Raw genomic sequence first — 14131 nt, forward strand, 5'->3', positions numbered from 1 at the left:
TACAGTCATCTTAAATGAAATCAAAAGAAAGCAGAAAAGCAACCAATCGTGTGATGTTAGTGTGTTGCTCAACTGTGCAGCAGCCCACTTCACAGTTATATAACCGCCCTGTGCAGTAATCCACGCGCGGTTCATGATGGCATACGTGACAACTGTCCGCGGCGGGTTTCAGCGTGGCATCGACCGCTGCGGTGCGTTTGGTTGAGCGCCTCCCATCACATACAGGACCCCCCATCGACGGTTCATGACCGAGACCATAGGTGGCATTTGGAGGAAGATCTGGCCTCCTCCTCCTCGGTACCCGGGTTCAGCACCGTGGACAGCTCCCGCCTCCACCCTTAAACCCCCGCCTTTGGTTGGATGGTCAAACACAAAGTAGGACAGCAAGTCGGCTGCACGGTGAACACATGAGAGGCTGCAATCCGGGAGACTTTTACCCATTTTTTTCAACATCCAAGCGGCGGATGCGACTGTATTGAAGAGTGTTAGAGAGTCGGGGAAACGCGGCTGAAACACCATGATCTCACGATATAAGCCGGTAAGTGCTGCTGAGTGTGTCACCTGGTCACACACTCACACTGATCGATACTCTCTGTTACACTGCACGGCTCTGTTAGCCCTTCATTAACATGCACACTTAGCATCGACATCAACATCATGAATTACACACACACACACATGCACGCACGCACGCACGTATGTATGTAATCTATGTGATGTGAGTGTGTGTTCAGAGGTTCTCAACCTTTACCTGTTCCTTAAGGCCCAGCTGTGATTGTTAAAAAACACTCAGAGGACCACTTCCCGAAATAAATGAGAACAAACACATAACATGATAAAAAAAAAGGGAAAAAAATAAAGTGGGCTGTGGCAGAATTTTACCTCATTCAACACATCCCCTGTGCTTTCAGCTCAGCAGCTCTGTCTGCCACTGTGAAGCCTCGTTTAATGTATTCAGGGTCATATACTGTATATATCACACGGGTTTCTTCCACATCACTTTTTCCTTTCTAAAACCAGTCCATTTGCTGTCACTGCCTTTGAGGGGTCGTTAGCTGGCTGAAACACATAATGATGTGTCGTGACTGGTGGTGATATTCAAACGTCACAAACTGAATTTTAATTCGACTTTTTTTCTGTGAATTCTTGAAAAAATTAATTCAATAAGACTTTTAAAAGTTGGCAGTTCTTCTAAATCTTTTATGTAATGACATCTAGATAATTATAACGTTCTCACTGACCTAGAACTAAATTATATTTGCAAGTGAATATGTGTTGTTATTACAACACATTTGGGGCATAAAGCAACAAACATGTCTAAGGAGATCGTAATAAGGCTCTATCTTACTGCTGTACAGGCCTGTAAAGTAAAGACCAACTTCTTGCGCGGAGGTGCTACTTCTGCATACTGTCTTGTCTTGTCAGCACCCCGGTCCCTCTCAACCATTTCACAGTGCCACTGCTTCCGTGACCCATGAGACGGCGCTCTGAGGCCCTGAGAAAGGCTGGCCTAAATATTTTCATTTGCATAGATAATCTCACAGACCTGAATTAGGCGCTGACTATCTAGTGATGGTGCAAGTCATTTCAGGTCATAGTTAGTCAAGGCATCTCTGTGTCTACTGTAATTGGATCATACACCACTCAGATTCTTTCTGGGCTAATTTCTAGTAGCGAATTATGGGAGAGTGTGAAATATCGGATGTTTTGGTTTTGCAGCAGGGCTGTTACATTGTGTTAACACAGTCTCACAGTCAGACAGATTTTTTTTAGAAAATCTGAAGTACATGAAGTAGCCCTCCTCCTCTTTCATTCTTTGAATAGGTGAGAGAGAGACCTACAAAATAGATTCACATAAAGCAATGCATGACTCATCATTCACTCCTGTCCCTCATTGTACTCCTCCAGACAAAACGTCACCACTTAACAATGGCAGAGTCTCTTCTGATATTCAGTTATTTTAGAAATGCGCTGTTCTCCATCTCTGTGGTAAGCCCCCCCTCCAGCTATAACCCAACCTTTAGTTCCTGTTGCTGAAATGGTGCTTTTTCCTTTCTGAGGGTCTCTCTGAGTGGCTGCTGCTCTTCCATTCCACTTCCACTTTCATCCTTTTTTTTCAATACACACTGACGTTTCAACTGTCCCCAGGCAATCAAATGATTGACAGGGTTAATCTCTAATGTAGGGCACCACAGAAGCATAACCCGGCCAGTTATCCCAGCTGTAAAAAAAAATGATAATACTGCCACAGTGCATGAAAAACACATGTTCTCTGTAGCTGCGGCTTTGATGTTGGCAGTATAGTCCAGGACTATGCTGTGCCACTTTCATTAACAGTTGTTGAACTCAGTCTCCTGGTTTAATTTACTGAACCCCATGTCTTGCCCAACTGTTCACCATCACCTGGATAAATATGGTTTTCCAAGTAAGGAGATAATTAATGTTTGACAGGTGAGGGCACATGGCCCCAGCTGCTGTGAACTCTCTATCTCCAATCCAACCAGTCGAGGCAGATGCCCGCCCACCCAGAGCCTGGTTCTGCTTGAAGTTTCTGCTTGCTAAAAGGATGTTTTTCCGCGCCACTGTTGCCAAGTGTTTGCTCATGAAAGAATTGTTGGGTGTCTGTAGATAAAGACTTTGGTCTGTACCCGCTCTATATGGAAAGTGTCAACTGGAATTTCTTCTCTTTCAGCTATGCCTGGTGTCTCTTTTCTATCCATTTCATTACTTCCAAAACACCTGCTGACTTTCAGTAAATATAAGAACTGCATAATATTCCTACGAAAGCCTCTTAAAAGACTAAAGGAGTAATGTGGACACAGCTATGTGCTCACAGTGAAAAGCCACTGCTTTCCCTTCTGTCTGTAGGTTTGCATTGTCTTCAGGAAGTATCTGGTGCCCATTGTTTCAAACTCCACCAAGAACATTTGTCAGAGCTGTTTTAATAGATTTTTGGAAGAACAATGTCTAATGCAGACAGATAGAAGGGAAAAAATAATGTACACTGTAACAAACTGCTCTAAATCCTGCAGTAATTCTACAGGAACAGTACACAAAAAGTTTAACTTTAGATGTTAATGCACGATATATCCAAAATAATTACAGTTGCTGGCAACATTTTTCCAGTAACATATTGCAAGATTACATCAAGTTGTGGTCTGACTGTAGATGATGCATAATACAGTTAAATACTGTTGATATTGGATTACGTTGTGCATGACAGTTTGAAAAAGGAGCGTAACATGAGATCCTGGAAGCAGAGGAGCAACAGCAGTGTCCATCCACTCATCCATAACGTAAGTTGAAACTAAATAACCTGCCAAATTAAAATGTGATTCAACTTGTCAGTTAACATAAGTTAATTGTTTATTAGCCTGGTTTGCATGCCCCCGAATAAAGATAGCAAGATGATTTTTAGAGAGAGTTTACAACAAGCAATCTGAGGCGAAGTAGTTTAATGGTAATTGAAAATTCACAGTAATTTGGATATAATGGTACAATGTAACTGGACATTGTTAGCTTACACATTTCAAATTATGGGAGTTAGGTTAGTTCAATATTTGGCATTCACTGTTTTTTTTTTTTTTTTTTTTTTTTTTTACTTTAGAGATCTCAAACCAATGCCAACTGACAGCTGTGAATGTTGTGAAAGATGCTTGAGAAGTGGTTTGATGCCAATGCATTTATACATAAGCAAGCTATTGAAATAACATATTCGAAATGTGCATAATTAAGGAAATATGTAATTTATAACAATGCTTTGCTGAGTCTTTTATTTTATTTCTCACAAGTGTGAAACGTTTAACTGCTATCACTCTGTATCATGGTAGTGGTTTGATATTTATGTATGAAAAACAGAAAAAGTCATTGAAGGTTGAAATGGATGGCATTGCACTTTTACGACGGCCCCTAACTATGCCAGTAGAAACAGGCGCGTGGGACATACATTACGTCCTTCGCACGCTCAATTGCATTGTTTGTTGTTATTGAGTTAGATGACTCAGAACTGTGAAACGTCGGCCTAATTTAGCTCTCCCACATATCTCAAAACTGCGACAACATCAAGGATTTGACGCGGAGCTGTTGAACCTCACCGGCGCGAAAACCGACGAATGTTGACATTTAACGTCAGGCACAAAGCGGACACCAGACCACCTGAGCGCGCCAACGAAAGGCCACGAAGTCAGGACTTTGGTGAGAACAATGTTTTGTTTGTATGAGGGACTTTACTTTCCCATTAATGTATCCAAGAGATTCAGCACCCAATCTGCACAGTTTTTAGCAAACATTAAGTTAGCTAGCAGTTAAAGCTATATTGAATGAAGCTAACGCTAGCTACATGCAGTAACGTCAGCCTCCCATAATGGGACTGCAAAGCATTGTGAAACCAATAGTTTTAAAATGTCTTATTAGACCAAAAGCTCTCTGACTGACGGCGCGTTATCCCGAAAGCAAAAGCCCACTACTCTGAAAATACAATAAAATAATATCTGCAGTTGGGTTTCAGGGACCGTCGACTGCCCTCATACTTTCCAGACTTCATTAGGCTATTGCCGAATTTTAGAGATAATGTATAAATCATTAACGTATGACTTTGCATGATTTGTAAAGAAATATTTTCCATTTCGTCTTATGTTAATCTTTAACAGCTCTTCTGTAACGTCAGTTAGATTAACTAAAGTAAGATGTGTAGCTTTACTGTTTGACAGTGTGAAACACCTACAGTAAGATAAGCGCCTCCACCACGAGCTCGGTTTTGTGAAACATGACGCCGAATTTATCTGAAGAACATTTAATTGTGAAAAGTCTGTTTGCTAAGTTCCTTTACATTTTAGTAAATGATGACGAGGCAAATAAAGTCTTCAAATGTTTCCCACTTGAGGTTCGCTAACATGGCCTACCTGAATCATTTAGGTGCAGAGGGAAACCACCCGCTGTGAGCGCCACTGATCACCAACACACAGGTGAGGACGATTTTCAGGTGACAATATTTATTTATATCGCACTGTGTAATAATTTTATGTGGGATTTTATAACTGAACAGATTTGGGATCCAATTCTATGCTAATTTAGCAGCTGAGTTAACTCTAGTAAAGTTAAGTTTGCTGGTCGTCCTGCACTCTGCAGAGCAGTTGGGTTGTGGGTAGTGAAACACTTCGAAATCATGCCACAGCCAACCCTGGTTGCATCAAGCTGTGCTCATTTCTTATTATTTTATTTTGTATTCTGTGAAGCATTGCAAAGACTTAATGTCTTACATTGCTTTAACAGCCTAACATTTGAATATATTTATGTGGAAGACAGTAGAACAGCATTAACATACATGTGTATTTGTGTTTAGGTGGAGTGCAATGGCAAGCCTTTGGATGCTGAGCATTGAGCGGCAGGTGGTGCTTCCACACCCCCGCTTCATGGCCATAATGGCAGCGTTCTTGTCGAGCTATTACAATTTAAATCTGGCATACCATGAGCAGGCATCTTGCACACTGGAATTCATTCAGAGGTAACTACTGTACATGCTTGAAATAGGATACTAGTGTTTTTTTTGTTGTTTGTTACAGATACAGTGCTATTTTGGCAGTCAAGATAACTCTCAAGCCATCATTTAGATCGTAACTGAAAAAGTAATAGAAAATAAGAAGAGTGGGAACCCTGAAAATTTCATAGTGGCACTCATGCCAATACAGAAGAAATATAGTGCCAACGCTGTTAGTGGCAGTGGCTGGTAATCATCATATTAAGAGTTTCCTAGGCCCCCGCAAACACAAATTATTGATTTCTGAAGGAATGGATATTTGGTGTTATTTTTGCCATTTAAAAAAAGAATGTTTTGTCCTGGTGGGGGTTCCAGTTGGCTTCCCACCAGGCCTGTACAGTTACAGGGGAAACACTGAGATTGTACAAGCCACCAGCCAGTAGTGATGTAGTTGCATGGACATAACCTAGGGCATAGAGTCCCGACCAGGCCAACAACAGCAGCAGCAAACTGGGACAACTACCAAAGAACATTTTAAACCCCAACGAATGTGGCAAAACCATTTTTAGTAATCCACAATAGAAAACATATTAGACCAGCCCTTATTTTGGAACAACTGTGTTTGTCACAAAATGTTGTTTGTTGTTTTTCACAAGCAAAATTGTTCCAGTGTGAGGTGTGGTCTCAAAGCACCGTGAAGCAGCTAAATACACTAAATATGGTGTATTCTGTTGTGAATGTTATTTTGGCGTTTTTTGTTTGACACCATTGTTGTCCTTCCAAGCCAGGGCCGGTCGAGAAATCTCCAACCAGAGTGCTTGTTGCAGCGTTGATGCAACTGTATCACAACTGGTCAGTAATGTGTATAATCTTGTTGCAAAAACAAAACAAAGTATCCCTTTAACCCTTATGACCCTACATTACATTCCCCGTTGTGAGCATAATTTTTTCATGAAATTTCTTTTCATGTTATTTTGTGATTTCAGTTTGTTCACTGCAATCAACCCAACCAGTGTCAGTGTGAAGACAAGAACAACTCTGTCAGCCCTCATGTCTCCTCTCTCATCAGGCCAGTACTGGACTTAAAATGACTTTCAGCATGAGTTGTATGCAAAAGATGAGGACTCTTCTCCACTCTGTGAATGGGAATTGTTCCTCATCTTTTATTGTGCACCTTTTGCTAATATAGTATCTTAAGAGATAGAACATACTGAAACAAGTAATCTTTACAATTAAAGCTATAATCATTGGAATAGGTAAAGGCTGATTTAGTTGAGGACTTTTTGGACTGAACTGTCAAAAAAAGTGAACTGAAAATGCAGTTTAATGGTTGAAAGTGTGGCTGGTCCAACTGTTTATTACACACACAGATCTGTATCTCAGGCTCTGATTTTTAATGAGTTTTAATAAACGTTTTGATTTGTTGCCACTCTGATTCTGGTTTTATTGAATGCGTGAGTGAAGAGAATCTCAATGTTGAATTTTGGGTTAACAGCAAACCTGGTCTGATCCAAAACACTAACTAACTCTATAAAAAGCAACAACGTAAAATTGCTGTATTTGTGTATAATAGGAAAACCTATAAAATATATGCTGTAATTCTTTTTTACCAAATTATCTATTTTACATTAATATTTTGCCACAATCAGTTGTTTACAGTGTATGATTCTTGTGCCCATTTTATTGATGAGTGTTGGTCTCAGTTTAGTTAATGCTATTGGAAGCACAGGACCACATTTTGATAACTTAATAACTGACTACATTATCTTTGACTGTAGTCTTGTGTTATTTGATGCCTATTAAACAGCAATTGACTGTGTGTAAACACTCATGCAGACTGTTCATTACATTTAAGCTTATCTCCTTGCTGTTATTATGTGAAGGTCACCATGGCATGGATTACATGAAACAAATCATTTTAACCACCAAGAAAAGGCTGTGTGTCTGTGCCTGTACATGGATTATCAAAATCTACTCCCATGTGGCTCTTTGCTGATCCCTCAGTCAGCTGCCATTGGCTGCAACGGGATCCCTCTCTGCTGGACCAGGCGCACAATGCATCTATCCCGGGAATTCATTAATATTTAATGTCTGTATTTTTTTATGTGTGCAGCCTAGTTATCCAGTCACCACTGTGCTCTTTCTTGTTTAGTGCTCTTGTAGATATAATGTGAAGTAAAGTAATAAATGACTGAGGGGTAGAGTTACGTAATTCCTGAAAATGTGTTAGGATTTAGATTAGAGGGCTTGCTCATGCTTCACACCTACCTTTGTATGACGTTGACATTGCTCATGCAGCGGCTATACCCCCCTCTCTTTCCTTTCTCTCTCCTCATCATTCACTGCTCCCTCCTGCTCTCGCCCCCCTGGCGGCTCTGTAGCTCCGTCCTCTAACCTGCCTGCACACTATACGCCCTCTTCCCTTGTCCTCCAAGGTCGACTGAGCTCTCGTTTGCAAAGAGACAGGAATAGCAGGTGCACTTCAGAATGCCACCGCTGCTGCTGCTTGTATGTGGGTGTTTTTGTGTGCGAGCATGACTGCATTCCAGTGGAGCTGTGCAGCGCCATGCGCGAGTGAGGCTTCAGTCTTAGAGGATGTCCGAAAACTGCAGGCAGACGGGATGCAGATGTTTCTCACCAGCATGGCCGGGAAAGCCGCTTAGACTGCTGGAGAGGAGAGGGAGCTGCTGCTGCTGCACTGTACTGTGACTGCCTCTCACCCTTTCTCCCTCCTTCCCTCTCTGCCTCTCTGTCTCCTCTCCCTCATTGGATCCAATAATTAGGAGCAGGAAGGAGGTCACTCTGGGAATTACTTGGATCTACTGAAGACGTGATCAGTGTTCCTTTTGAAAAGACAACATGCTCTGAGAGCCTCTGCTTAAAATCTTTCCTCTGTCTCTGGTCCTCCTCTTTTTCCTCCGGCCGGTTCCCTGCAGAGTCCTGGCTCCACCATGTCCTTGGCGTTCTGTGGGAACGAGAATAACTCGGTGGCCTACAATGTGGATGGTGGGGTTTTGAACAATGGCTGTTTCCTGGATGCTCTCAATGTGGTGCCACATGTCTTCCTCCTCTTCATCACCTTTCCCATCCTCTTCATTGGTGAGTGTTGCCAGGAGGTGAGGCTCCCAGCCTCTTCCTGCACCACACCTCCCTGCACAGAACACACACACACATACACATACACACACACACACAAAAGTGAAATAAAGATTGATGGGCTTCAACCTGTCCATCGCTCCTTCTCAGTTTTCTCTCTATTAGCTTGTTCACTTTTCCATGTGATGATAAACTACTGCTTGATGCTGTATATGCTGTCCAGCAAGCAGGACTTGACGCGGACTACCAGCAGTAGATATAGTAGTCTCCTGTATGATAGCATATAAGGACATATTTATTGAGCTGGAAACATTTTTGCAAGCAAGTGTGACTCTGATGAAATGTAGTGCACGGGGGCAAACAGATGCCACCGCGGTGGCATTAGGTTACACCTCCTTTGCTTCCCTTCCTGGCTGCTGGCCATTCTATTAGTGTCATCATCAGTGAGTAACAGCAGCTCTGCGTTGCTGCACACACTCTGCTGCTGCAGTCGCACATACACACACACGCTCTCATGTCTGTGTGTGTGTGAGTGAAATTTGAAAGCAGTTTATCTTTTTTGTCAAGTAGGACAACATTTAGTTTCTCCATACAACTGGTCTGACAGTGTTCCTGTTGTTGTCTTTCTCAGAGAAACATGCTTACTGATGATCCCCAAACTTTACATGTAGTGCAACTTTGAGGTTGACATTTTTGGATTTGAGTGAAATGTCTCAAAATTATGTGAATGTGCTGGACTTTGCACCAGACTTTCATCCCCCCTCAGGATAAATTGTAATCACTTTGGTTCATCAAGCGCCATCGGCAGGTCAGAATTTAAATTTCCCAATACTTTGGTTTATGACCAAATACCTGCAAAACTAATGAAAGTCCCATCAGCCCTAGCTGTACTTTGTGTTCAGTACTAATTAGCAATATTAGCATGCTAACACACTAAACTAAGATGGTGAAATGGTAACATTATACCTGCTGACCATCAGCATGTTAACACCATCTTTGCGAGCATATTAGCATGCTGACACGTACAGTCTGAGCCACTAGCATAGCTGTAGACTATTAGTGTTGTTCTGTCTCTTTTATTTGTACAAATAACGTCAACTGAACTATGCTAATGCATAAATAAATAATTAAAAAGCATTATGAGTCTGTGTAGCAGTGTAGCCGAAGAGAACCTCGCTGGAAGCTGCAGGGATTTCTCTCTTTCCCCGGTCACCCTGAGCTCTGCTGCTTTCACAAATAACTTTGTCACCTCAGGGGTGTGAAAGATGTTCTCTCCACTCTTAGTTGCCTTATAAAACCTCTTAATCCAGAGTCCTGTTTATGTTCTATATTCTGCCCTGCAGCTTTGTAATGTTTTACTCTTCAGAGTGCTGGTTCAGCTAGTCACATCAAGGCTAACAAAAGTAAGAGGGTGCTGTGGATGCATGCATCACCTCTGAGACTGTTTGCTTTACAGCGGCAGTCAGCTGTACCTCAGAGCTGCAACTTATTTTCATTATTAATTCATATGTTAATATTCAAGTTTTCAATTATTGATTAATTATTCAGTCAGCCTATAGAATGTCAGAAAATGGTGAAAAACGTCCATCACAGTTTCCCAGAGCACAAGCTAATATATTCAGATTTTCAACCAGCAGTCCAAAAGAAAACCATCACAACTTCAGATTTAAGAACCTGGAACCAGTGAGTTGTTTTGCACATTTGCTAAAAAATGACAATTGACTATCAAAATGAGTTTGACTTTGTATTATTTCAGATGTAAGTCATATTATTATATACTAATGATTACTTCTATTATAATAACATAATAGTCATTAATATGTTAGCCTCAGTCTTCTGTACTGTTGTCAAACCAACAACACAACAGCACACCAATATGGGTAATGTATTTTATTTTCTGTTAATGTGATATTGATTATTGCACAGTACTTGAGAGCACAGTAAACGTTTGTGTGTGAGAATCTGTCAGGAACAGATTCTGTGTGTGTGTGTGTGTGTGTGTGTTTGTGTGCGTGTGCGTGTGTGTGTGTGTGTGTGTTTGATTGCCAGCCTGTGAGAACACAGACAGCTAATTTGCCAACTTCAGAGGAGTCATTTACATAATCTCGCATTAATGAAATAAATCACACTTTGATGGCTGAATCATTGTTACATTATAGTCTGCTTTGGGACAAAAGTGTAGCAAAGTGAAGGGACAAAGGATAAATGACAAAGAAAAAAGTTGTGGCCATAAAAAGAGCTGAAATAATTGACTCAAAGGTCTCAGGCCAGCAGCCGTCTAGCCACTCTCACCAGCTTGCCTGCCAAGCATCCAGCAGTGTAATGAAAGTGATAATGACACCGAGTCTGTTAACTGTGAACAGTTACAGACTCTGGCTGGCTGCCATTACCCCCAGCAGACCCATCCTTTGAGTTTATTGTCTGTTAGTCGTTCAGCCTTGCTGTGCATATGACAGCACTTTGTCATGATGTTCAGGGTTGCAGTGGGAGAAGAAAGCACTCAGTCAGAACTGGTCACAAGGTTGTTTTCATTATTCTTTGTGCAGAATTCACAGCTACTCACAGCGATGGCCAACAAAACAAACCTAGTTTTGCCATTTAAATCTGTCTTTTACATTTTGCATTTTACTGACTGTGTATTTAAAGTGACACGCCCCTGATGCTTTGTATCTCCTGTCTGCTGTGTGAGGCTGGGGCAGCCAGAGTTCAAAGGTCCACATCCACCACAGCACCTGGCTTCACTTTCCTGGCCACAACCTGCGCTGGCTGCTCACCTTCGTCCTGCTCTTCATCCTCGTCTGTGAGATTGCGGAGGGCATCGTCTCTGATGGGTATGTTTGCCATGAACTCCTGACGCTGATGATGTGACTATAAGCTTTTAGGCATAACTGTTAGAAAAATGTAGTCATTTACTCACCTTTAAAGAAGTTCTGTGTACAACTTGTTCCAATCAATAGTTTTAAGTTGGTAGTGATGAACAGAAAAAAAACAATAATGTAATAGTGAGCCATACTGCAGTTTATTTGTTGGGCCACTTCTGCTTCCCTGTTTCAGTCCCAGTGGTTTCTCAGAGTATGTTACACCTGGGATGGCAGCTTCTAACTCTAAACTCTCTGTGTTGCTGAGATGGGCTGAGCTGAGGAAATTTATCAACACTCTTTCTCTTCTAGTGCATGAAGGCTCCATCGTAATCCAAAATAATGGCCTGTAGGAAATGGCTAAAGTTTGTATTTTAACTTTAAAAACCGTTTTAAGAAATATATATTTTTTTAATTTTTATTCACATTTAGTGTCTGATTAATTTATTATGGTTTATATTTACGTGGAGCAGAAGCATGCTGAATTTTTGAGATGCAGGCCTCTTATAATGTTACAGCAGTTTTGTAGCCATATATATGAATATGAATGGATATCTGCTACTATACTGATTTGTGATACCTCATATTTTTTTTTTTATAATTTTAATCTTAAGACAAAAAGATGATGATTTAGTTAGGATTCAACAACTAGCAACTATCTTGCACTGGGGGTCAGACTTTGAGTTGTACTTTGCTGTTGATTGCTCACAAATGAACTTTTTTTGGCTTGCTTTAAATTACAAGCTGCTAGATGTTATTGTGGACTTGCAGAATGAAGTTTTATTATCACAGAATGCTACCAACCAAGAAAGTGCCAGATAGAGGTGTTTTGACCAACTCTTTCCAATCACAAAAAATGTTTCCATTGAATCTGTGCTCCAATGAAACTCCAATGAAATAAGAATGCCTTTAGTTCCAATCTGTTTGATCCTCTACCTTGAAACTCAGCAGCTCTTTCTAAACCTGCTTGTGATTTTGTTACTGAGGTAAATATGAGTTAATGCGTCATGAAGACAGAAGGCACGGGGAGACACAGCTGGATAGAGAATCCACCTCTGCCCTTTCTCTCCTTAAATCCCCCAACTTCTTGTCGTTATGCCTCTGCACAGGCGACAGCTGTGGCCTTATGTCTGTGTTGTCAGTCCCTCCAATTCTCATGAACGCGATATCTCGGGAACGCCTTGGGGGAATTTCTTCAAATGTGGCACAAATGTTCACTTGGACTCAAGGATGAACTGAGTAAATATTGGTGGTCAAAGGTCAAGTTCACTGTGACCTCAATTTGGCTGGTTGGTGGAGTCGTACAACCACGATGTGGTAATTCTAGTTGTCTAATGTCGTGAGTCCATGTGGAACAGGATCCAGTAAACACTCAGGATTACAGTACTGGAGGCGGGTAGCCACATCTGAGTAATTGTTACTGAAGTGAACTGAAGAGTTCTCCATCTGCTCGCCACTTCACTGGGTGTTTTGCACTGACGTCAGTGCTGCGCTAAAGAGCTTGGGATGGTTGTTGTGTCTCTTTCTCTGTGTATATGTAACATGTTACACACAGTACATGCATAATGAAGCACTTGCCAAATATGTTTTTTTAACAGGTTCATCACTTTTGCATCCATGTCGTAATGAGATGTATGTGGTTATACATCCTCCAACCTGTTCAGGAAAAATTTAGGAAAGAAATTGTTCGATTAATGGGTAGCCATAGTGGTTAGTGGCCCCTGATGTCCCTGGTACTTTGACCCTTTAATGTTATTTTGTGCTCACTCAAAGCCTTTTCCTCCTCTATCTGACGTTCATTTGCAGGTTCAGCCAATCCCTCCATCTCCACCTGTACATGCCTGCAGGTTTGGCCTTCATGGCCGGCATCACCTCTATTATCTACTATCATAACATCGAGACCTCCAACTTCCCCAAACTACTATTAGGTACAGTATTCTTACATTCAGCTGTCCTTTGTTTATTAATCATTCACATGTTAATTTTTAAATTTTTACTGAACCCAAGTCTTTTTTTAGAAACAGACCCCCTTGATGTCTGGGTAGGTCCAGTCAGGGTGTCAGACAAGAATCCAGAGCTTTTTGTAGCGTCAACATTTGATTAGCTCTTGTGAAAAAAAATGCTGAATAACAATCAGGGCTTGTAAAGCCTGGATTAACCAAACTATGCAGTAGAAAACTGACTCTAATTCACAACAGCAACACATTAAAATTGCATGAGCTGCTCAGAATGATATAATGATAAAACAGGGCAACAGGATCAGTGCTGCCATTTACAGATGAATGGTTCATTACCTTCAGATAAGATTGCAAAATGGTTGAGGGCAACATCATCCTGTGTAATTGTACTGCTCTGGTTAGATATTATTTATCTGCTTTGATGAGGAGTGAGTTTGAGGTGAAAGAGCTTCTGTGTTTGTGACAGGGATAGATTTGTTGCTTGCGATTGCTTTCATTACAATTCTTTATGACCTGTAAGAATTAATAGAACATTCCCATAGTAGCAATGCAGTAATGCTCTTCCTGTTAAATATGAAATACATCAGAACATACATTGTGTTCTTGGTCGGCTTTCAGCCAGTTTTATTTATTCATAACTCTATTTACTGGGAAATACTTCAGTATGACCCTTCACCTCAGTCTGTTGGTTTTTGGTTTTTATCATAATGGAGCGTCGTTGGGTTCATCATTGCTCCTGTAGT

At 41.1% G+C, this 14131-nt stretch overlaps 1 protein-coding gene across 4 annotated transcripts in view; it reads left to right on the top strand.

Annotated features, from left to right (window-relative positions):
- The first annotated feature begins 517 nt into the window (after nucleotides 1–517).
- abcc8 (ATP-binding cassette, sub-family C (CFTR/MRP), member 8) overlaps nucleotides 518–14131 on the top strand; it is a 61321-nt gene continuing 47707 nt past the window's right edge. For 2 of the 4 annotated variants that reach the window (XM_041938240.1, XM_041938242.1), the window contains exons 1-4: nucleotides 518–538; nucleotides 8413–8575; nucleotides 11262–11403; nucleotides 13237–13358. In XM_041938240.1, the coding sequence (XP_041794174.1) occupies nucleotides 518–538; nucleotides 8413–8575; nucleotides 11262–11403; nucleotides 13237–13358 (448 nt within the window). Of the gene's footprint in view, nucleotides 539–8412; nucleotides 8576–11261; nucleotides 11404–13236; nucleotides 13359–14131 lie in introns of those variants that run through there. The other 2 variants (XM_041938241.1, XM_041938244.1) reach the window with 1 other exon arrangement.

Source organism: Chelmon rostratus, chromosome 6 (assembly GCF_017976325.1).
Source record: "Chelmon rostratus isolate fCheRos1 chromosome 6, fCheRos1.pri, whole genome shotgun sequence".
Classification (NCBI taxonomy): Eukaryota; Metazoa; Chordata; class Actinopteri; order Chaetodontiformes; family Chaetodontidae; genus Chelmon; species Chelmon rostratus.